The sequence below is a fragment of the Pangasianodon hypophthalmus genome, chromosome 27, assembly GCF_027358585.1.
Source record: "Pangasianodon hypophthalmus isolate fPanHyp1 chromosome 27, fPanHyp1.pri, whole genome shotgun sequence".
NCBI lineage: Eukaryota > Metazoa > Chordata > Actinopteri > Siluriformes > Pangasiidae > Pangasianodon > Pangasianodon hypophthalmus.
This window is the reverse complement of record NC_069736.1, coordinates 17,817,018-17,831,837: the sequence shown is the minus strand read 5'-3', so window position 1 is coordinate 17,831,837 and position 14,820 is coordinate 17,817,018. Positions and strand designations below refer to the sequence as shown.

General features: G+C 39.2%; 1 protein-coding gene across 2 annotated transcripts; it reads left to right on the top strand.

The window, feature by feature from the left end:
- Window positions 1-4,627: 4,627 nt before the first annotated feature.
- LOC113531111 (globoside alpha-1,3-N-acetylgalactosaminyltransferase 1) lies at window positions 4,628-13,018 on the top strand. 2 transcript variants are annotated; one of them, XM_034300518.2, is made up of 7 exons: window positions 4,628-4,773; window positions 6,450-6,485; window positions 6,930-6,956; window positions 7,039-7,083; window positions 10,986-11,018; window positions 11,138-11,302; window positions 11,661-13,018. In XM_034300518.2, the coding sequence occupies exons 1-7, from the start codon at window positions 4,715-4,717 to the stop codon at window positions 12,349-12,351; spliced, it is 1,056 nt and encodes a 351-aa protein (XP_034156409.1). In that variant the 5' UTR covers window positions 4,628-4,714; the 3' UTR covers window positions 12,352-13,018. The 2 variants fall into 2 exon arrangements, with proteins under 2 accessions (XP_034156409.1, XP_026777413.1); XM_026921612.3 differs by having other exon boundaries at window positions 4,630-4,773; window positions 11,138-11,272.
- The last annotated feature ends 1,802 nt before the right edge of the window (window positions 13,019-14,820 follow it).

Here is a 14,820-nt window from a genome sequence, read left to right as displayed (position 1 = left end):
TGGGGGGGGCATATTTATTTTTCAGCCCAATGAGTGTGAATTCACATGTTGTTGTCAGGGCACTAAGAGAAAACCAAATAAATCAAAAATAAAAAGTTACTATTGATTTATTGAAAATTATGACTGTTTGCTCTGAAGGTGAAAGCACCATTTAATGTGTAAGGTTTTTGTGATTTATTCAGAAAAGACAACGTATTAGGATCTCCGATTCGAAGCCCAGCCTGCAGTCCAGAAGTGTACTGGAGCTGCACCAACCCCAGAGAGACCCTGCTTGGCTGAAATGGCTCCAGAGAGACCCTGCTCGGCTGAACCGGCCCCGGAAAGGCCCTGCTCGGCTGAACCAGACCAGGAGAGGCCCTGCGTGGCTGAAAAAGAGCTGCCTGCGCTGGCAGAGGATGGTACAGGGGTGCAGAGCCATCGCTTGGAAACACCGGTCACTACACCAGTGCAGGGGGTTGGGGGAGACGTGGAGACGGAGGATGAGCCCACTTTTAAAGTGCCAAATAAGAGGAAAAAACGAGGAAAGGGACAGGGGAACAAGCAGGCCAGCAAAGACACAAAGGCAGAGAAAAGAGACTCAGATAGTGAGGACTACATGTCAGATACTGTTTTTAATTTTGGTTCTCAAGAAAAGCAGCTATCAGTTTAATACCGTGCTGGAGACATTAAAGAATTTTTAAGAATCACCAAATGGCAGAAAAATGTTGCAGTAGAGGAGTATTTCCCAGACCTTAAGCAGTTTGTTCATGATGTCAAACATTAATCTTTCGACTGAAGAAACTGATTACCAAAGTAAATAGAGAAGCTGTTGATGATGACCTGTAGAGAGTTTGATGTGTTTTATGTTGAAGTGGTTTTCATAATCTCTTTGTTTTATCTACGTTACGTTTTAATGAATAGGATTCATGTTGCAAGTTTGAACATTAATGGGGCAAGAGATTATGAAAAGCGAGTAAAGCTATATGAACTAGTGAAACAGAAGCATATTGATGTTACTATGTTACAGAAGACTCATAGTGATGAATCAGCAACGCTGCTGATTGGGTGAAGGAGTGGGACAGGCTGGCCATTTTAAGTCATAGTACATCACTTAGTGGTGGGGTTGCCTTACTGTTTGCTCACAATTTTATTCCTAGTTCTTACACAGTAGAAGAGTTTTTAAATGGGAGGCTTTTAAAAGTGAAAGCTTTTTATGAGAATGAGACTCTGGTTTTTATCTGCGTGTACACTCCCACCAATGCATTGGAGAGAACTAGCACTGCTGACATTTTAATTTTGGTTGGGGATTTTAATTGTACAACCGATAACTTGGATAGGAACCATGCAGAACCTCATGTAGTCTCCCATAAGCGCCTGTGGGAGATGATGGAGGCCCACGGATTAAGCAACATATGGAGAACTTTAAATAAAAAACAGAGACAGTACACGTGGGCCCACTCTATCGACAACACACTCTCCCTGGCAAGATTGGATCGGTTTTATGGTTTTAAACATCAACTGACATTTTTTTACAAACTGTTTTATTGTTCCAGTGGGCATCTCCGATCATAGTATGGTACAGTGTACTATCAGTAAAAAAATTTAAAACCTAGGAGTGCTTACTGGCACTTTAACACCACACTTTTAGAAGACACTAATTTTAGAGACTCTTTTATTTATTTTTGGAACGTTTTTCCAGAGAAGTGAACAGAGAATCAGAGAAGGTGGCTTTTAGTACTTTACAGCAGTGGTGGGATGTGGCTAAAATACAAATTAAAATATTTTGTCAACACTACTCTCTCAACGTCACAAGAGACATTGTTAGATCCCTGAAAGCTCTGGAGACTGGAATAGTGGAACTTCAGTCTTTGGAGACCACAGGAGATCGAGGGCATATTGAAGCCCTCAAGAGTAAAAAGCCACAATGAATGACCTGTTAGGCATTACAGCACAGGGGGCGCTGGTCTGCTCACACTTTAAAAGTGCGACTGCGATGGATGCTCCTTCTAAGTTCTTCTTTGGTTTAGAGCAAAAAAATGGACATGCTGTGCGAACAGAATCAGGGGATCTCTTATCAGAGCCTACTGAAATTCACAAGCGAACAGCCAGCTTCTACTCGAAGCTGTACAGCAGTGAGGGGTCAGGGGTACAGATGGTGGAGGAAAGCTTTCTGAAGAACTTGCTGAAACTGTCAGAGCAAGCTGCAAGAGAACAAGACAGGGAGTTGACACTGGGAGAGCTCCAGGAGGCTCTCCAGGGTATGGAGAATGGACGGGCGCCAGGCATAGACGGTCTCGCTGTAGAGTTCTACAAAACCTTCTGGGCAGTGATAGGGCAGGATGTGCTAGAAGTCTTACAGGACAGTGTGAGGAGGGGTAAGCTCCCGTTGAGCTGCAGGAGGGCCGTCCTGACCCTACTGACAAAAAAAGGAGACCTGTGCACTGACTGCAAGTTGCTCTCAAAAGCATTAGCCTCAAGACTGAAGAAGGTAATGGAGCAGATTATTCACCATCACCAGACGTACTGTGTGCCTGGTAGATGTATATTTGACAATGTATATCTAATTCGTGACATTTTGGACGTCTCCAGGCTATTGGGTTTAAGGACTGGTCTCATTTTTCTAGATCAGTTTGAACACGAATACTTGTGGAAGGTGCTGGAAACCTTTGGGTTCAACCCAGGTTTTATAGCCATGATCAAGACAAACCTGCTGGCAAACATCCAGGCCCTGCTAATGGACTTCTTCTGGGATGGTTTACACTGGATTCCGCAGAGTGTTCTCCATCTGCCCAAGGAGGAGGGGGGGGCAGGGGCTGGTCCAGTTGGCCAGCAGAACTGCAGCCTTTTGTCTCCAGTTCATCCAGAGACTCCCCACTGAACCCAGGAAACTAGTATGGAGAGCAGCGGCCTACGGACTGTTGCGCATGGTAGGGGGACTGGGCTTGGACAGAACTCTGTTTTTAATGGACACAAGTATGCTGGACATGGCTGGATTACCAGATTTTTATCTGGAAGAGCCCCTGGTGTACGGTGGGCGCTTGGACATTTCTAGTGCGGCCGGCCCTACACTGTCCAGGGTTCTGGTCTCCTCGGGGATCGTGACACTCCGGCAGCTGGTGAACATCACAGTGACAGACCTAGCATGGGCAGAGGACATGGCGGCTCGTTTGGGACTGCGGTCCCTGCGTGTGGTTAATAAGCTCTTTCATCGCTGGAGGTCCACCCTAACATCAGAGGAGAATGTTCAGCTGATGGACTATAAAACCAGCGAGATCATTCCTGCAGAGGAGGAGCCCTTTCCCCAGCTGAGCATCGCTCCAGACCTAGACGGGTGTGTGGGTCCCCTCCTGGAGTGCAGGGGTGAGGGAGAAATGAAAATAGAAACAGTGTCAAGTAAACTGCTGTACAGAGCTTGTGTGAAAGTTCTAAACAAGAAAAAACTGAATGGGAGGGTGGACACACCATGGCGAAGTGAACTCGGTATTAATGATGATATTAAACCAGAGTGTAGGGCACTGTACAAACCAGCATTAACCAAAAAAGTTGCTGACCTCCAATGGAGGATTTTACATGGTATTGTCTCTGTGAATTCTTTTATCTCTATTTTAAATCACGGGGTCACACAAGAATGTCCATTTTGTTTACAGAGGGAAACCGTTTTTCATGCTTTTATATACTGTTCCAGGTTGCAGCCTTTTTTTTGTATTTTTACAAAGCATTTTAAGGCCATTTTATGTGGATTTTACTTTTCAGACTTTTATTCTTGGTTTTAAATTTGTCAGGAGAAACAGGGTTAAGTGTCAGCTGATTAATTTTATCTTTGTTCAGGCCAAAATGGCAATATACCTGAGCAGAAAATACAAAAGGGCACAAAACACAGACTGTGATACCGTAAGAATTTTCTCCAGACTAATTAACTCAAGAATTCTGATTGATTTTTAATTTCTTTAAGAGTATGGGGGATTTGGAGATGTTTAAAGCAATGTGGTGTTGTGAGGAGGCTCTGTGCTCTGTAGAGGAAGAACTCTGTTTTACACCAGCATTAGCCCGATAGAAACATCACAGCTACATACTCAAACTGTTCACTGTTATGTTTTAGCCTAATTTATTTAAATGCCTTTTTTTTAAAAAAGAATATTTACTTATTTACAGAGTCACTCTGATTTTACTGTGTAAACCATGACTTGTGTAAAATAAAGGATTGTAAAAGTCTTTGTCTCTCTCTCTCTCTCTCTCTGTGTGCATGTCTCTCTCTCTCTCTCTGTGTGTGTGTGTGTGTGTGTGTGTGTGTGTGTGCAAGCATTGGTAACATTAAATTACAGATTTACATATTTACACAATTTACACGTTTAAAAAAAAAGTTTGATAAAATAATACCAATAAGAAGGGGGGAAAAAAAAATAAAAAATAAATCCACCCCACAATAATTCATTTTATTGCCCAAATGTTTCGGAGCATTTTCTACATGTTTACATGTATTTTCTCTCTCTCTCTCTCTCTCTCTCTCTCTCTCTCTCTCTCACACACACACACACACACACACACCTCTGAACAGGCACTTAAAATTTGTTTCTCTGTCACTGCTAAAGCCCCACCCCCTAAACCCCAAACCAACCAAACACACACACACACACACACACACACCCCTAAAAAAAAACATTTATACTACACCGACAGAACCAAATTCTCTGTCACTGTTAAGTGGAGGACTTACAGGATTATTGAGAACATCACAATGCACTTAGGACAGAAGTCATTTCTGTTTTTTACTATTTGCATCGCTTCATTTCTTGGGTATGTCATTATTATTATTATTATTATTATTATTATTATTATTATAAGTAGTAGTAGTAGTAGTATCACAGTGACAGTGACTAAAAGATTTATCAGATTTATTAAACTTAGATTAAACAACATTAATGTGACATATTCAGTATCATAAATGTCATAAAGTGCTTATAACACCCTGAACTGAGAATTTAAACCATGTAATACACAATGTTCGTATAGATTTACATGCAAGTTTCAGAATCAGATCAATGTTTTAAAAATTTTTCTCAGTAGAGTGAGCCGGTGTGTGTGATCTGATTTGTTTTGATGTTATTGGTGACATAATATAATGTGTTTGCTACGACGGCTTAGGACTACAATTGCTATGACAGCTTTAGGACTGTTATTGCCACGAACAGTTTTGCACCTGTGTCTCAGAGAACAGTTGATCTGTACTATACAGTTATAGGAGGGATTTATTTATAATCGCAGATTATAAATAATTGTCACCCAGATGAGGATGGGTTCCCCTTTGAGTCTGGTTCCTCTCAATGTTTCTTCCTCATACCGTCATGGCTTGGTCATTAGGGATAAATTAATACATTTAAAATTTATATCCGGACTTTTATATATATATATATATATATATATATATATATATATATATATATATATATATATATATATATATATATATATTTCTGTAAAGCTGCTTTGTGACTATGTCCACTGTCAAAAGCACTATACGAATTGAATTGAATTGAATTTTCAATGACACAAATTCCTTTCATCACGGGTGGCTTAAATATAATATTATATATATATAAATATAAAATGTATAAAATAAAATGTATGCTTAGATTGTAGGATAAATAGGAGAAAGGGGTTGATGCATTTACACCACTTATATTTGTTTAACAGTGTTCATAATAAAGTTTTTTCATACTACACTGTAAAATTATGAAGTATTTGTTTAAATTTTTTTTATTATTATTAAAGGGACATGAACACACTTTGAATTCAGTTCAGTCACTCTCAGTTGTGACATTGCCAGTTTTGAGACTTCCTTTTAAGTTTCACACTGTCTATGCAAGTCTGACCAACAGCGGCCAACATGCTGCACATATAGGAAACAGAAAACACATGCAAAGCCAGAGAAAACACATGCAAAGTCTGACAAAACACATGCAATACCAGAGAAAAAACATGCAATATCAGAGAAAACACATGCAATATCAGTGAAAACACATGCAAAGTCAGACAAAACACATGCAAAATCAGAAAAAACATGTGTAATATCAGAGATAACATGCAAAGTCAGAGAAAACATATGTAAATAAAGAAATTGCATGCGTGTTCTCTGTATTTGCAGTGTGTTTGCCCCTCTGTCAGCCACCGTAGTTTTTAGGTCTAAACTAAAGCTCTTGAGAACATTTGGAAGTTTATAGCTATGCTGATGTTTTTAAATACAGATTAAAAATGTACTTGGTATTTGTTGTGATTTCTCACTAAATTGTAGTTAATTCATTAGTGACTTTATTTAGGGTTTCAATTAAGATCTTTGTTTAATCTTTTATTTTGGAGATTTTGGATTTATGGCATATAAATAAAGGTACTGGTGTTTAAATAAAAATAATTAAAGACACAACTAGACAGATATATTGGTTCAAAGTGTGTGTATGTGTGTGCTTACTTTTCAGGTTTAATTACTTCAGCTACAACTCCTCTTGGTTCAGGTGAGCAATACACATTCATCCCCACCGTCACAGGTGAGTGTGAGCAGGGGTGTGTGCCTGTTCACAGGGCTGTGCCAAAATGGGTAGTATTGCTACCTCACAGCTCCGGGCTCCTGGGTTTCATCCTGAGCTCAGGTTACTGACACTACCATGTTTCACATGGCCTTCTCGCATCCATTTCCATCAGGTTCTGCAGTTTCTTCTCACCTCACCCAAAAACATGATTTGGTGGATTGGCTGATCTAAATTACCCCTAGGTGTAAATGAGTGTGTGTATGGTGCCCTGCAACTGACAGGTTTTCCCTCCTCACGCCCAGTGTTCCCAGGGATAGGCTCCGAATCCACCTCAACTCTGATCTGCCTAAACTGTTTACTGAGGATGAATGAATGAGTTTTCTAGTAACTGTTTGATGAACCAAGGTTCTATGTGTTTTGTATTTTCAGTGGTGTGTTGGAGTGCAGACCGATTGTGTGAGTACATATACTTGTTTGTTATTGTTATTCATTCATCTGTACAGTATATGCAATAAGTCTGTGCCTGATCATCTTTCAGGGGAAAAAAACAGCATGTTAGTATGGACTTAATCTTTCCTGCAGGGTGAGCGCACAGACACACACAAACACACACACACACACCTCTCTCTGTTGAGTGCTTCTCCTCTTCTGGTGAGATACTGGTTGCTGTGATGTTGTTGATGATGTTTGGTTCCTCTGGAACTTCCTGATCTATCTCCATTTTGAATTTCAGATGTTGGTGTGTTCACTTTTGCGTACTCCAGGGAATTATAGGAAAAATGAACTGTGAATTTATCGCAAACTTTTCAAATGATTTTCAAAATGCTGTAGACAATCTCACTTGCATATGATAGAGATTTTCACTTCCTAAGAACTGTCCTATGCTTATCATTCCAACCATTCTGTATCCTTTTAATAGCTTTAGTCCTGTTCAGTCTTTATTCGTCTACACCTGTACACTGTAATGACTTACAATCCCACTATCCAGTGGCACCCAGAAAGAAGAGAGTGGGGGGTTTTGGAGACTGTTTCTTCTAGAGGTTATTTCCTCTAAAGAGGTCTCAGAGAGTTTTTCCTCGCCATTGTCACCTCGGGCTTGCTCACCTAGGGATCCAAATCTACATTCAGGTTTCAGGAAAGCTGCTTTCTGACAATGTCTATTGTAAAAAGTGCTATAAAAAGAAAACTGAACTGAATTAAGAACAAAGTGTGCTTTGGGGTGGTGTTATGCAGCCTGAGGCAAAACGGATGTACTGTTACCACCCTGAAGTTGAATATTTCCCTAAAACAGCATGTTCCAAAGTGTTTTTTCATCCTCTACCACAACGATGTTAAATGAATAGCTGATCTTAAAGCCACTGTGTAGCTCAAATAGCACCTTTAGGCGTGTACTGGACATGGAAGGGAATGTTCTTACATGTCCAGTACACGCCTAAAGATTGAGTCTTGGCAGGTATGCAGCCGTATGCAACATGTGCCGTAAGTGGCATAGCAGACAGTTTAAAAAATTGAATAAAAATATCTGGTAACAGCTAGAGCCAACTCACTTCCTGATACTGAATAAAATTATTAAAATAATTATTGAGTTATTTGATTAAATAACTAACTAACTAAATTATTAATTAATTATATACATAAATGATTTAACAACAACAACAACAATAATAATGATTATTAGGAAGATGATGTGTGCCAAATTTGATGATAATTGGAGAAAATTTGTAGGAGGATTAGCAAAAAAAACGGTGGTCGACAGGAAGTACACTTGAATTTCAGATGTTGGTGTGTTCACTTCTGCGTACTCCAGGGAATTATAGGAAAAATGAACTGTGAATTTATCGCAAACTTTTCAAATGATTTTCAAAATTTCTTGGGTATATTCAGGGCATGGTCCTGAAGCCCTTATCATTAAGCTTGATGCTGTAGACAATCTCACTTGCATATGATAGAGATTTTCACTTCCTAAGAACTGTCCTATGCTTATCATTCCAACCATTCTGTATCCTTTTAATAGCTTTAGTCCTGTTCAGTCTTTATTCGTCTACACCTGTACACTGTAATGACTTATAATCCCACTATCCAGTGGCACCCAGAAAGAAGAGAGTGGGGGGTTTTGGAGACTGTTTCTTCTAGAGGTTATTTCCTCTAAAGAGGTCTCAGAGAGTTTTTCCTCGCCATTGTCACCTCGGGCTTGCTCACCTAGGGATCCAAATCTACATTCAGGTTTCAGGAAAGCTGCTTTCTGACAAAGTCTATTGTTAAAAGTGCTATAAAAGATAACTGAATTGAATTAAGAACAGAGTGTGCTTTGGGGTGGTGTTATGCAGCCTGAGGCAAAACGGATGTACTGTTACCATCCTGAAGTTGAATATTTCCCTAAAACAGCATGTTCCAAAGTGTTTATTCATCCTCTACCACAACGATGCTAAATGAATAGCTGATCTTAAAGCCACTGTGTAGCTCAAATAGCGCCTTTAGGCGTGTACTGGACATGGAAGGGAATGTTCTTACATGTCCAGTACACGCCTAAAGATTGAGTCTTGGCAGGTATGCAGCCGTATGCAACATGTGCCGTAAGTGGCATAGCAGACAGTTTAAAAAATTGAATAAAAATATCTGGTAACAGCTAGAGCCAACTCACTTCCTGATACTGAATAAAATTATTAAAATAATTATTGAGTTATTTGATTAAATAACTAACTAACTAAATTATTAATTAATTATATACATAAATGATTTAACAACAACAACAACAATAATAATGATTATTAGGAAGATGATGTGTGCCAAATTTGATGATAATTGGAGAAAATTTGTAGGAGGATTAGCAAAAAAAACGGTGGTCGACAGGAAGTACACTTGAATTTCAGATGTTGGTGTGTTCACTTCTGCGTACTCCAGGGAATTATAGGAAAAATGAACTGTGAATTTATCGCAAACTTTTCAAATGATTTTCAAAATTTCTTGGGTATATTCAGGGCATGGTCCTGAAGCCCTTATCATTAAGCTTGATGCTGTAGACAATCTCACTTGCATATGATAGAGATTTTCACTTCCTAAGAACTGTCCTATGCTTATCATTCCAACCATTCTGTATCCTTTTAATAGCTTTAGTCCTGTTCAGTCTTTATTCGTCTACACCTGTACACTGTAATGACTTATAATCCCACTATCCAGTGGCACCCAGAAAGAAGAGAGTGGGGGGTTTTGGAGACTGTTTCTTCTAGAGGTTATTTCCTCTAAAGAGGTCTCAGAGAGTTTTTCCTCGCCATTGTCACCTCGGGCTTGCTCACCTAGGGATCCAAATCTACATTCAGGTTTCAGGAAAGCTGCTTTCTGACAAAGTCTATTGTTAAAAGTGCTATAAAAGATAACTGAATTGAATTAAGAACAGAGTGTGCTTTGGGGTGGTGTTATGCAGCCTGAGGCAAAACGGATGTACTGTTACCATCCTGAAGTTGAATATTTCCCTAAAACAGCATGTTCCAAAGTGTTTATTCATCCTCTACCACAACGATGCTAAATGAATAGCTGATCTTAAAGCCACTGTGTAGCTCAAATAGCGCCTTTAGGCGTGTACTGGACATGGAAGGGAATGTTCTTACAACAACAACAAGAAATAATAATAATAATTATGAAGATGAAGTGTGCCAAATTTGTGCCAAAAAACTATGGTTGACAGGAAGTACACTTAAATTTCAGATGTTGGTGTGTGTTCACTTCCGTGTACTCCAGGGAATTATAGGAAAAATGAACTGTGAACTTTTCAAATGATTTTCAAAATTTCTTGGGTACATTCAGGGCATGGTCCCGAAGATACTTATCAAATTTCGTGATGATACGTGGATGCATTGCTGAGACACACCCTCACATCCTGTTTTTTTGCATTTACCAGCGCATTACACAAGAACGGGTTTGAATATCAAAATTCCTTTGATAAGTTTTGTTCAGACAGGTCTCAAAATTTGGAGGAGGAGTAGCAAAAATAGCAGTTAGATGTAAGCGTTTTTAGCATGTTATTGTTACTTTTGACCAGTAGGTTTTGGACACACAGTTCAAAAGTTATGACCAGAGATGTAGTTCCAAATTAGGCCCAAATTTGACCCGATGGTGGCGCTACAGTGTTGGCAACACATGGCACATCTTTTTGCCAGACATCACAACTTTTTACCAGATGGTTCTATGGGCTCCCATAGACACCCTAGCCAGAAGAAGAAGAAAAAGAAGAAAACAGAATAACAATAGGGTGCCTATGCACCTTCAGTGCTTGGCCCCCAATAATAACTACTAAAACTAATGAACTAAATACTAATACAAATAACATCTGACCCCCACCGCTTTACTATTAATCCTTCATTTTATCCTAAGTAAATAAATGAAATTATTTGTCTCTTTTGGTTTTTCAAAAACAAAACTGCAGTTTAAGAACAATGCGGAATTACTGAACGCTTCATAAACATTTTTTTCTGTTTTTCCTTTCATTAGGACGTCATGCAAGCAGCCCAGTGTAAGTAATAGGTGAGAGAATTTGTGTGAATAACAACAGAAGAGAGACACTGGGGTTTTTCCTTTAATTTGTCACCTATCTATACCTACCAGTATACTGTAAAAGTTAAAGTAAGTGTGTGTGTTGTCAGTCGGGCAGATGTTGCCACGACGACCCAGTGGTTAGCTCCGATTGTATGGGAGGAAACGTTTGATCTGACAGTGATTGATGGCATCTACAAACAACAGAACATCACTGTGGCAACCACCGTCTTCGCTCTGGGGAAGTACGTCATGACACCTTTCAAGTATTGTGGGTAACTGAGTGTTGATCTCTAGCAAGACCCAATTTGGAGAAATGTAATGTTGCGTATGTTAATAATATGTTTATAATATGTTTATAATATGTTAATATTAAAGCTTGACATTAAAAGATTAGATTACCTGCTTAACTGGCCACGCCCACCAGCATACATCATTGTTAAAACAGCTGTAATTCACACCTTGAGACCATGTTGAGCAGAACAAACGAGTAAATCTATGTTCTAGTTCTATCCAGTTCTATTGGTTTCCTATAGAGCTCACTTATCAGTTTACTAATCAGTACACTTTAGTTCCAAAACAACATTTTTTTAAATCTGTTTTATGAAAAACAAGCGGAATATTTTCCTGCAGGTATGTGCGTTTCCTGAAGGACTTCCTAGAGTCGGCGGAGCAGCACTTCATGGTGGGCTACCGAGTGCATTATTACCTGTTTACAGATCACCCGGACAAAGTTCCCGTGGTAACACTGGGGGAGGGGCGTCAGTTGACCGTGATAAAAACAGCAAGCTCAAACCGCTGGCAGGAAAACTCGCTACGCAGGATGGGGATGATTGAGAAGCTCATTGAAGAGAAGCTCAGGAACAAGGCAGACTACATATTCAGCCTCGACGTCGACTCCAAATTCTATGCTCACTGGGGGGCGGAGTCTCTGGGCGATCTTGTTGGCGTGCTGCATGCCTGGCTTTTTGGAACATCTCGGGAACAGTTCACGTACGAGAGGCGTCCTGAATCTCAGGCCTTCATACCTTTAGAAGAAGGAGACTACTACTACGGAGGGGCCGTGATCGGAGGGCGCCTCGACAAAGTGCTCAAGCTGGCGAAGACGTGCCGCATGCAGCTGGAAGCGGACCGAGCAAATCAAATCGAAGCGGTATGGCAGGAAGAGTCTCACCTGAACAAGTACTTCCTGTACAACAAACCCACCAAGTTGCTCTCACCTGAATACCTGTGGGATGACAGAAAAGAGAAACCCACCTTCATGAAAGTGGTGCGTTTCTCACAGGTGGTCAAAAACTATGCTGAGATTCGACCCAACCCTTAATACACACTGTACCTCAGCAGGAATTTATAGGTTTTCACCAAATGAGATTTGTTTTTCTTGATGCGAATCACCTGAATTATCATCCCATTGATCCCAAATCCTAATCCCCTCTGATGGGTTTAACAGAATATAAACAAACTAAGCTCTCTCGTTTAATTACTATTATCTCTCAGGTTTCATGCAGAGAACCCCTGACTCCTCCACCACATCCTTCATGGCTAGTTCCTTCACAACATTTACAGTTAAATGGAAACCTTTCTGTTAGCCTTCCTACAACATTTCTGGAACATTTTTCATTCTAAGCATTTGATTGTAAACATTCTCAGAACATCCAGAAACATTTGTGAATGTTTTTGGAATCAAAAGTTCCTAAAAACATTTAGAAAAGGTTTAGAAAAGGTAAAATTGTAAGCTGAACTAATATAAGATGATACTTATGCTATTTAAGCAATATCGCACGAGCAAGAGTGCAGTTATACTGAAGATATCCACGCTCTTGCGATATTGCTTTTACAACAGTTCTATAAACAAGAAATTAATACTGAGTTACTAGGTTGGTAACAAATCATAATATATATTGTGTATTAATACTAATATAAAATATGATGATATTTTGCTTGTTGATGAAGCTTTGTTACAATAAAGCAATAAAGAAATTCTAATTCTGTGTCTCTATTGTGTCTTGAAAGGGGTATAACACTTATTCCAAGCAAACGACACACACACAGTGATGGAGCGTAACTTCAGTTTACTCATAACTTTTTGTGCAATCAACGTAACATCGGAACATCCTGCTTCAGCGCACTGTACATGCATTATGGGTAATGTAGTGAATGAACATTAGAGCCGTAATACACAACAGTCTCTAATTCTGTGTCTTCAGTTTTAACTACAGAAAACATGATGGAGTAGCTGTGTTCTCCTGGAAGGTACATGATGAATGTCAAGTCAATGTCATGATGTCATTAGTGAAATACTCTAATTTGGGTGATGAAAGTAGGAGGAAACCCATACTTGCATGCACGTGCAAAAACATGCATACACTTGACACAGACAATAACACAAGCTCAAGATAAAGACCTGGAGTTTTGAGATGTCAGCACTATTCATTGCACCACCCTACTACTCCACATCACTCCACAGCTATTGTTGTTGATGATTACCTGACCCATTCTGTATTCTGTGACCTGCTCATATCCCCATTTATCCAAACAAGATCTATCTCAGTCATATACAGGATTTATTTGTGAAAGCCATAACTGGATATCAAATCAAATACTGGCCTGATGTCCTTCTTGAGAATTTCAGGTCAAGAAAATTTCAGGCTACTGCTCAGAAAACCAAACATGGTGGAATACACTGCTAAGCCACCATGTCACCAGATACCTTTGTGGAAACAAACACGATCTGCTGCAAAAAAAAAAGTATACCACTGAGCAAAAGAATGGGCCATGGTTCTTTTCATCACACAAAAATGTTGTAAATCATCCTGACTCACTTCATGTTAATCTAACAAAGCTTCTTGACAGGCAGTCGATCATCTGTGGCAGACTATTACAAAGTTGAAAAATTGAAAAGAAACATGTATTAACCTATGTAGCATATTGCTTCAGACTTTACTTGTTTGTTGGAATTCCCTTTTTTCTAAGAAGGTAAAACCTTCTGATGGGGAAAGGGTTGAAGTTGAATGCTAAATTAGATAAATAACACTTCTCTTGGACAGGAAATTTAATGATTATTTTAATATTGTTTGCATTACCTTAGCAACATAATAGTATAGTAATTTGTGTGGCATGTCAGTATTTTGTGAGTTTATAGCCAGCATTGTCAATGTACTTCCTGTTTTACCCCTCAAAAGGCTCAAGCCAGAAATGCAGTCAGCCATAGGAGAAAAAGAGGATACATATATAATTCCTCTGTATTTGATTGCATATCAGTGATGATAAGCTAGGCAAATCACAAAATTCATTTTTCTATCTCTGCGAGAACCTTCCACTGAAATAATTATTACTGTAGCTAATTTATGTTATGCCTACAGCTAACACTAACCTTAATCTCAGTAACCAGAAGGAAAGGTTTTGGCTCTTTTAGTTCTCACCTACTCAGCATTTTTAATTTTTTTTTTTTTTTTTTTTTTGTGAGGACCAGGCCATTGTGAAGACACATTTGGTCCTTTTTGGTTCTCACAAAGAGCTAAATACATGTCCACACACTCACTGCAGGCACACAAACATACACACTAGGGTTGTAATGCAATTCCAGTATCTTTATTTGTATCTGTGTCTGTTTAGTGCTCAAAATATTTGTATCTGTTTTTGTATTGGGATTTGAACTGGAAGTGGGCATGGTCTATACCAGAAGTTTTTGTATGTTTGTTTAATGGTTTGTTTAGATGAACCCTATCACTATGCCCAGGAAATACTGGAAAACTATGAAAAACAACAGGACTGCTGCTAAAAAAAAGAAGCC

What these genes read in the sequence shown, in the direction of transcription:
- LOC113531111 (XM_034300518.2), top strand. Translation starts at nt 4,715, where the DNA reads ATGCACTTAGGACAGAAGTCATTTCTGTTTTTTACTATTTGCATCGCT. An exon ending in TACAACTCCTCTTGGTTCAG is followed by an intron (nt 6,486 to 6,929) that starts GTGAGCAATACA and finishes TTGTATTTTCAG; the next exon opens with TGGTGTGTTGGAGTGCAGAC. An exon ending in TTGGAGTGCAGACCGATTGT is followed by an intron (nt 6,957 to 7,038) that starts GTGAGTACATAT and finishes ATCATCTTTCAG; the next exon opens with GGGAAAAAAACAGCATGTTA.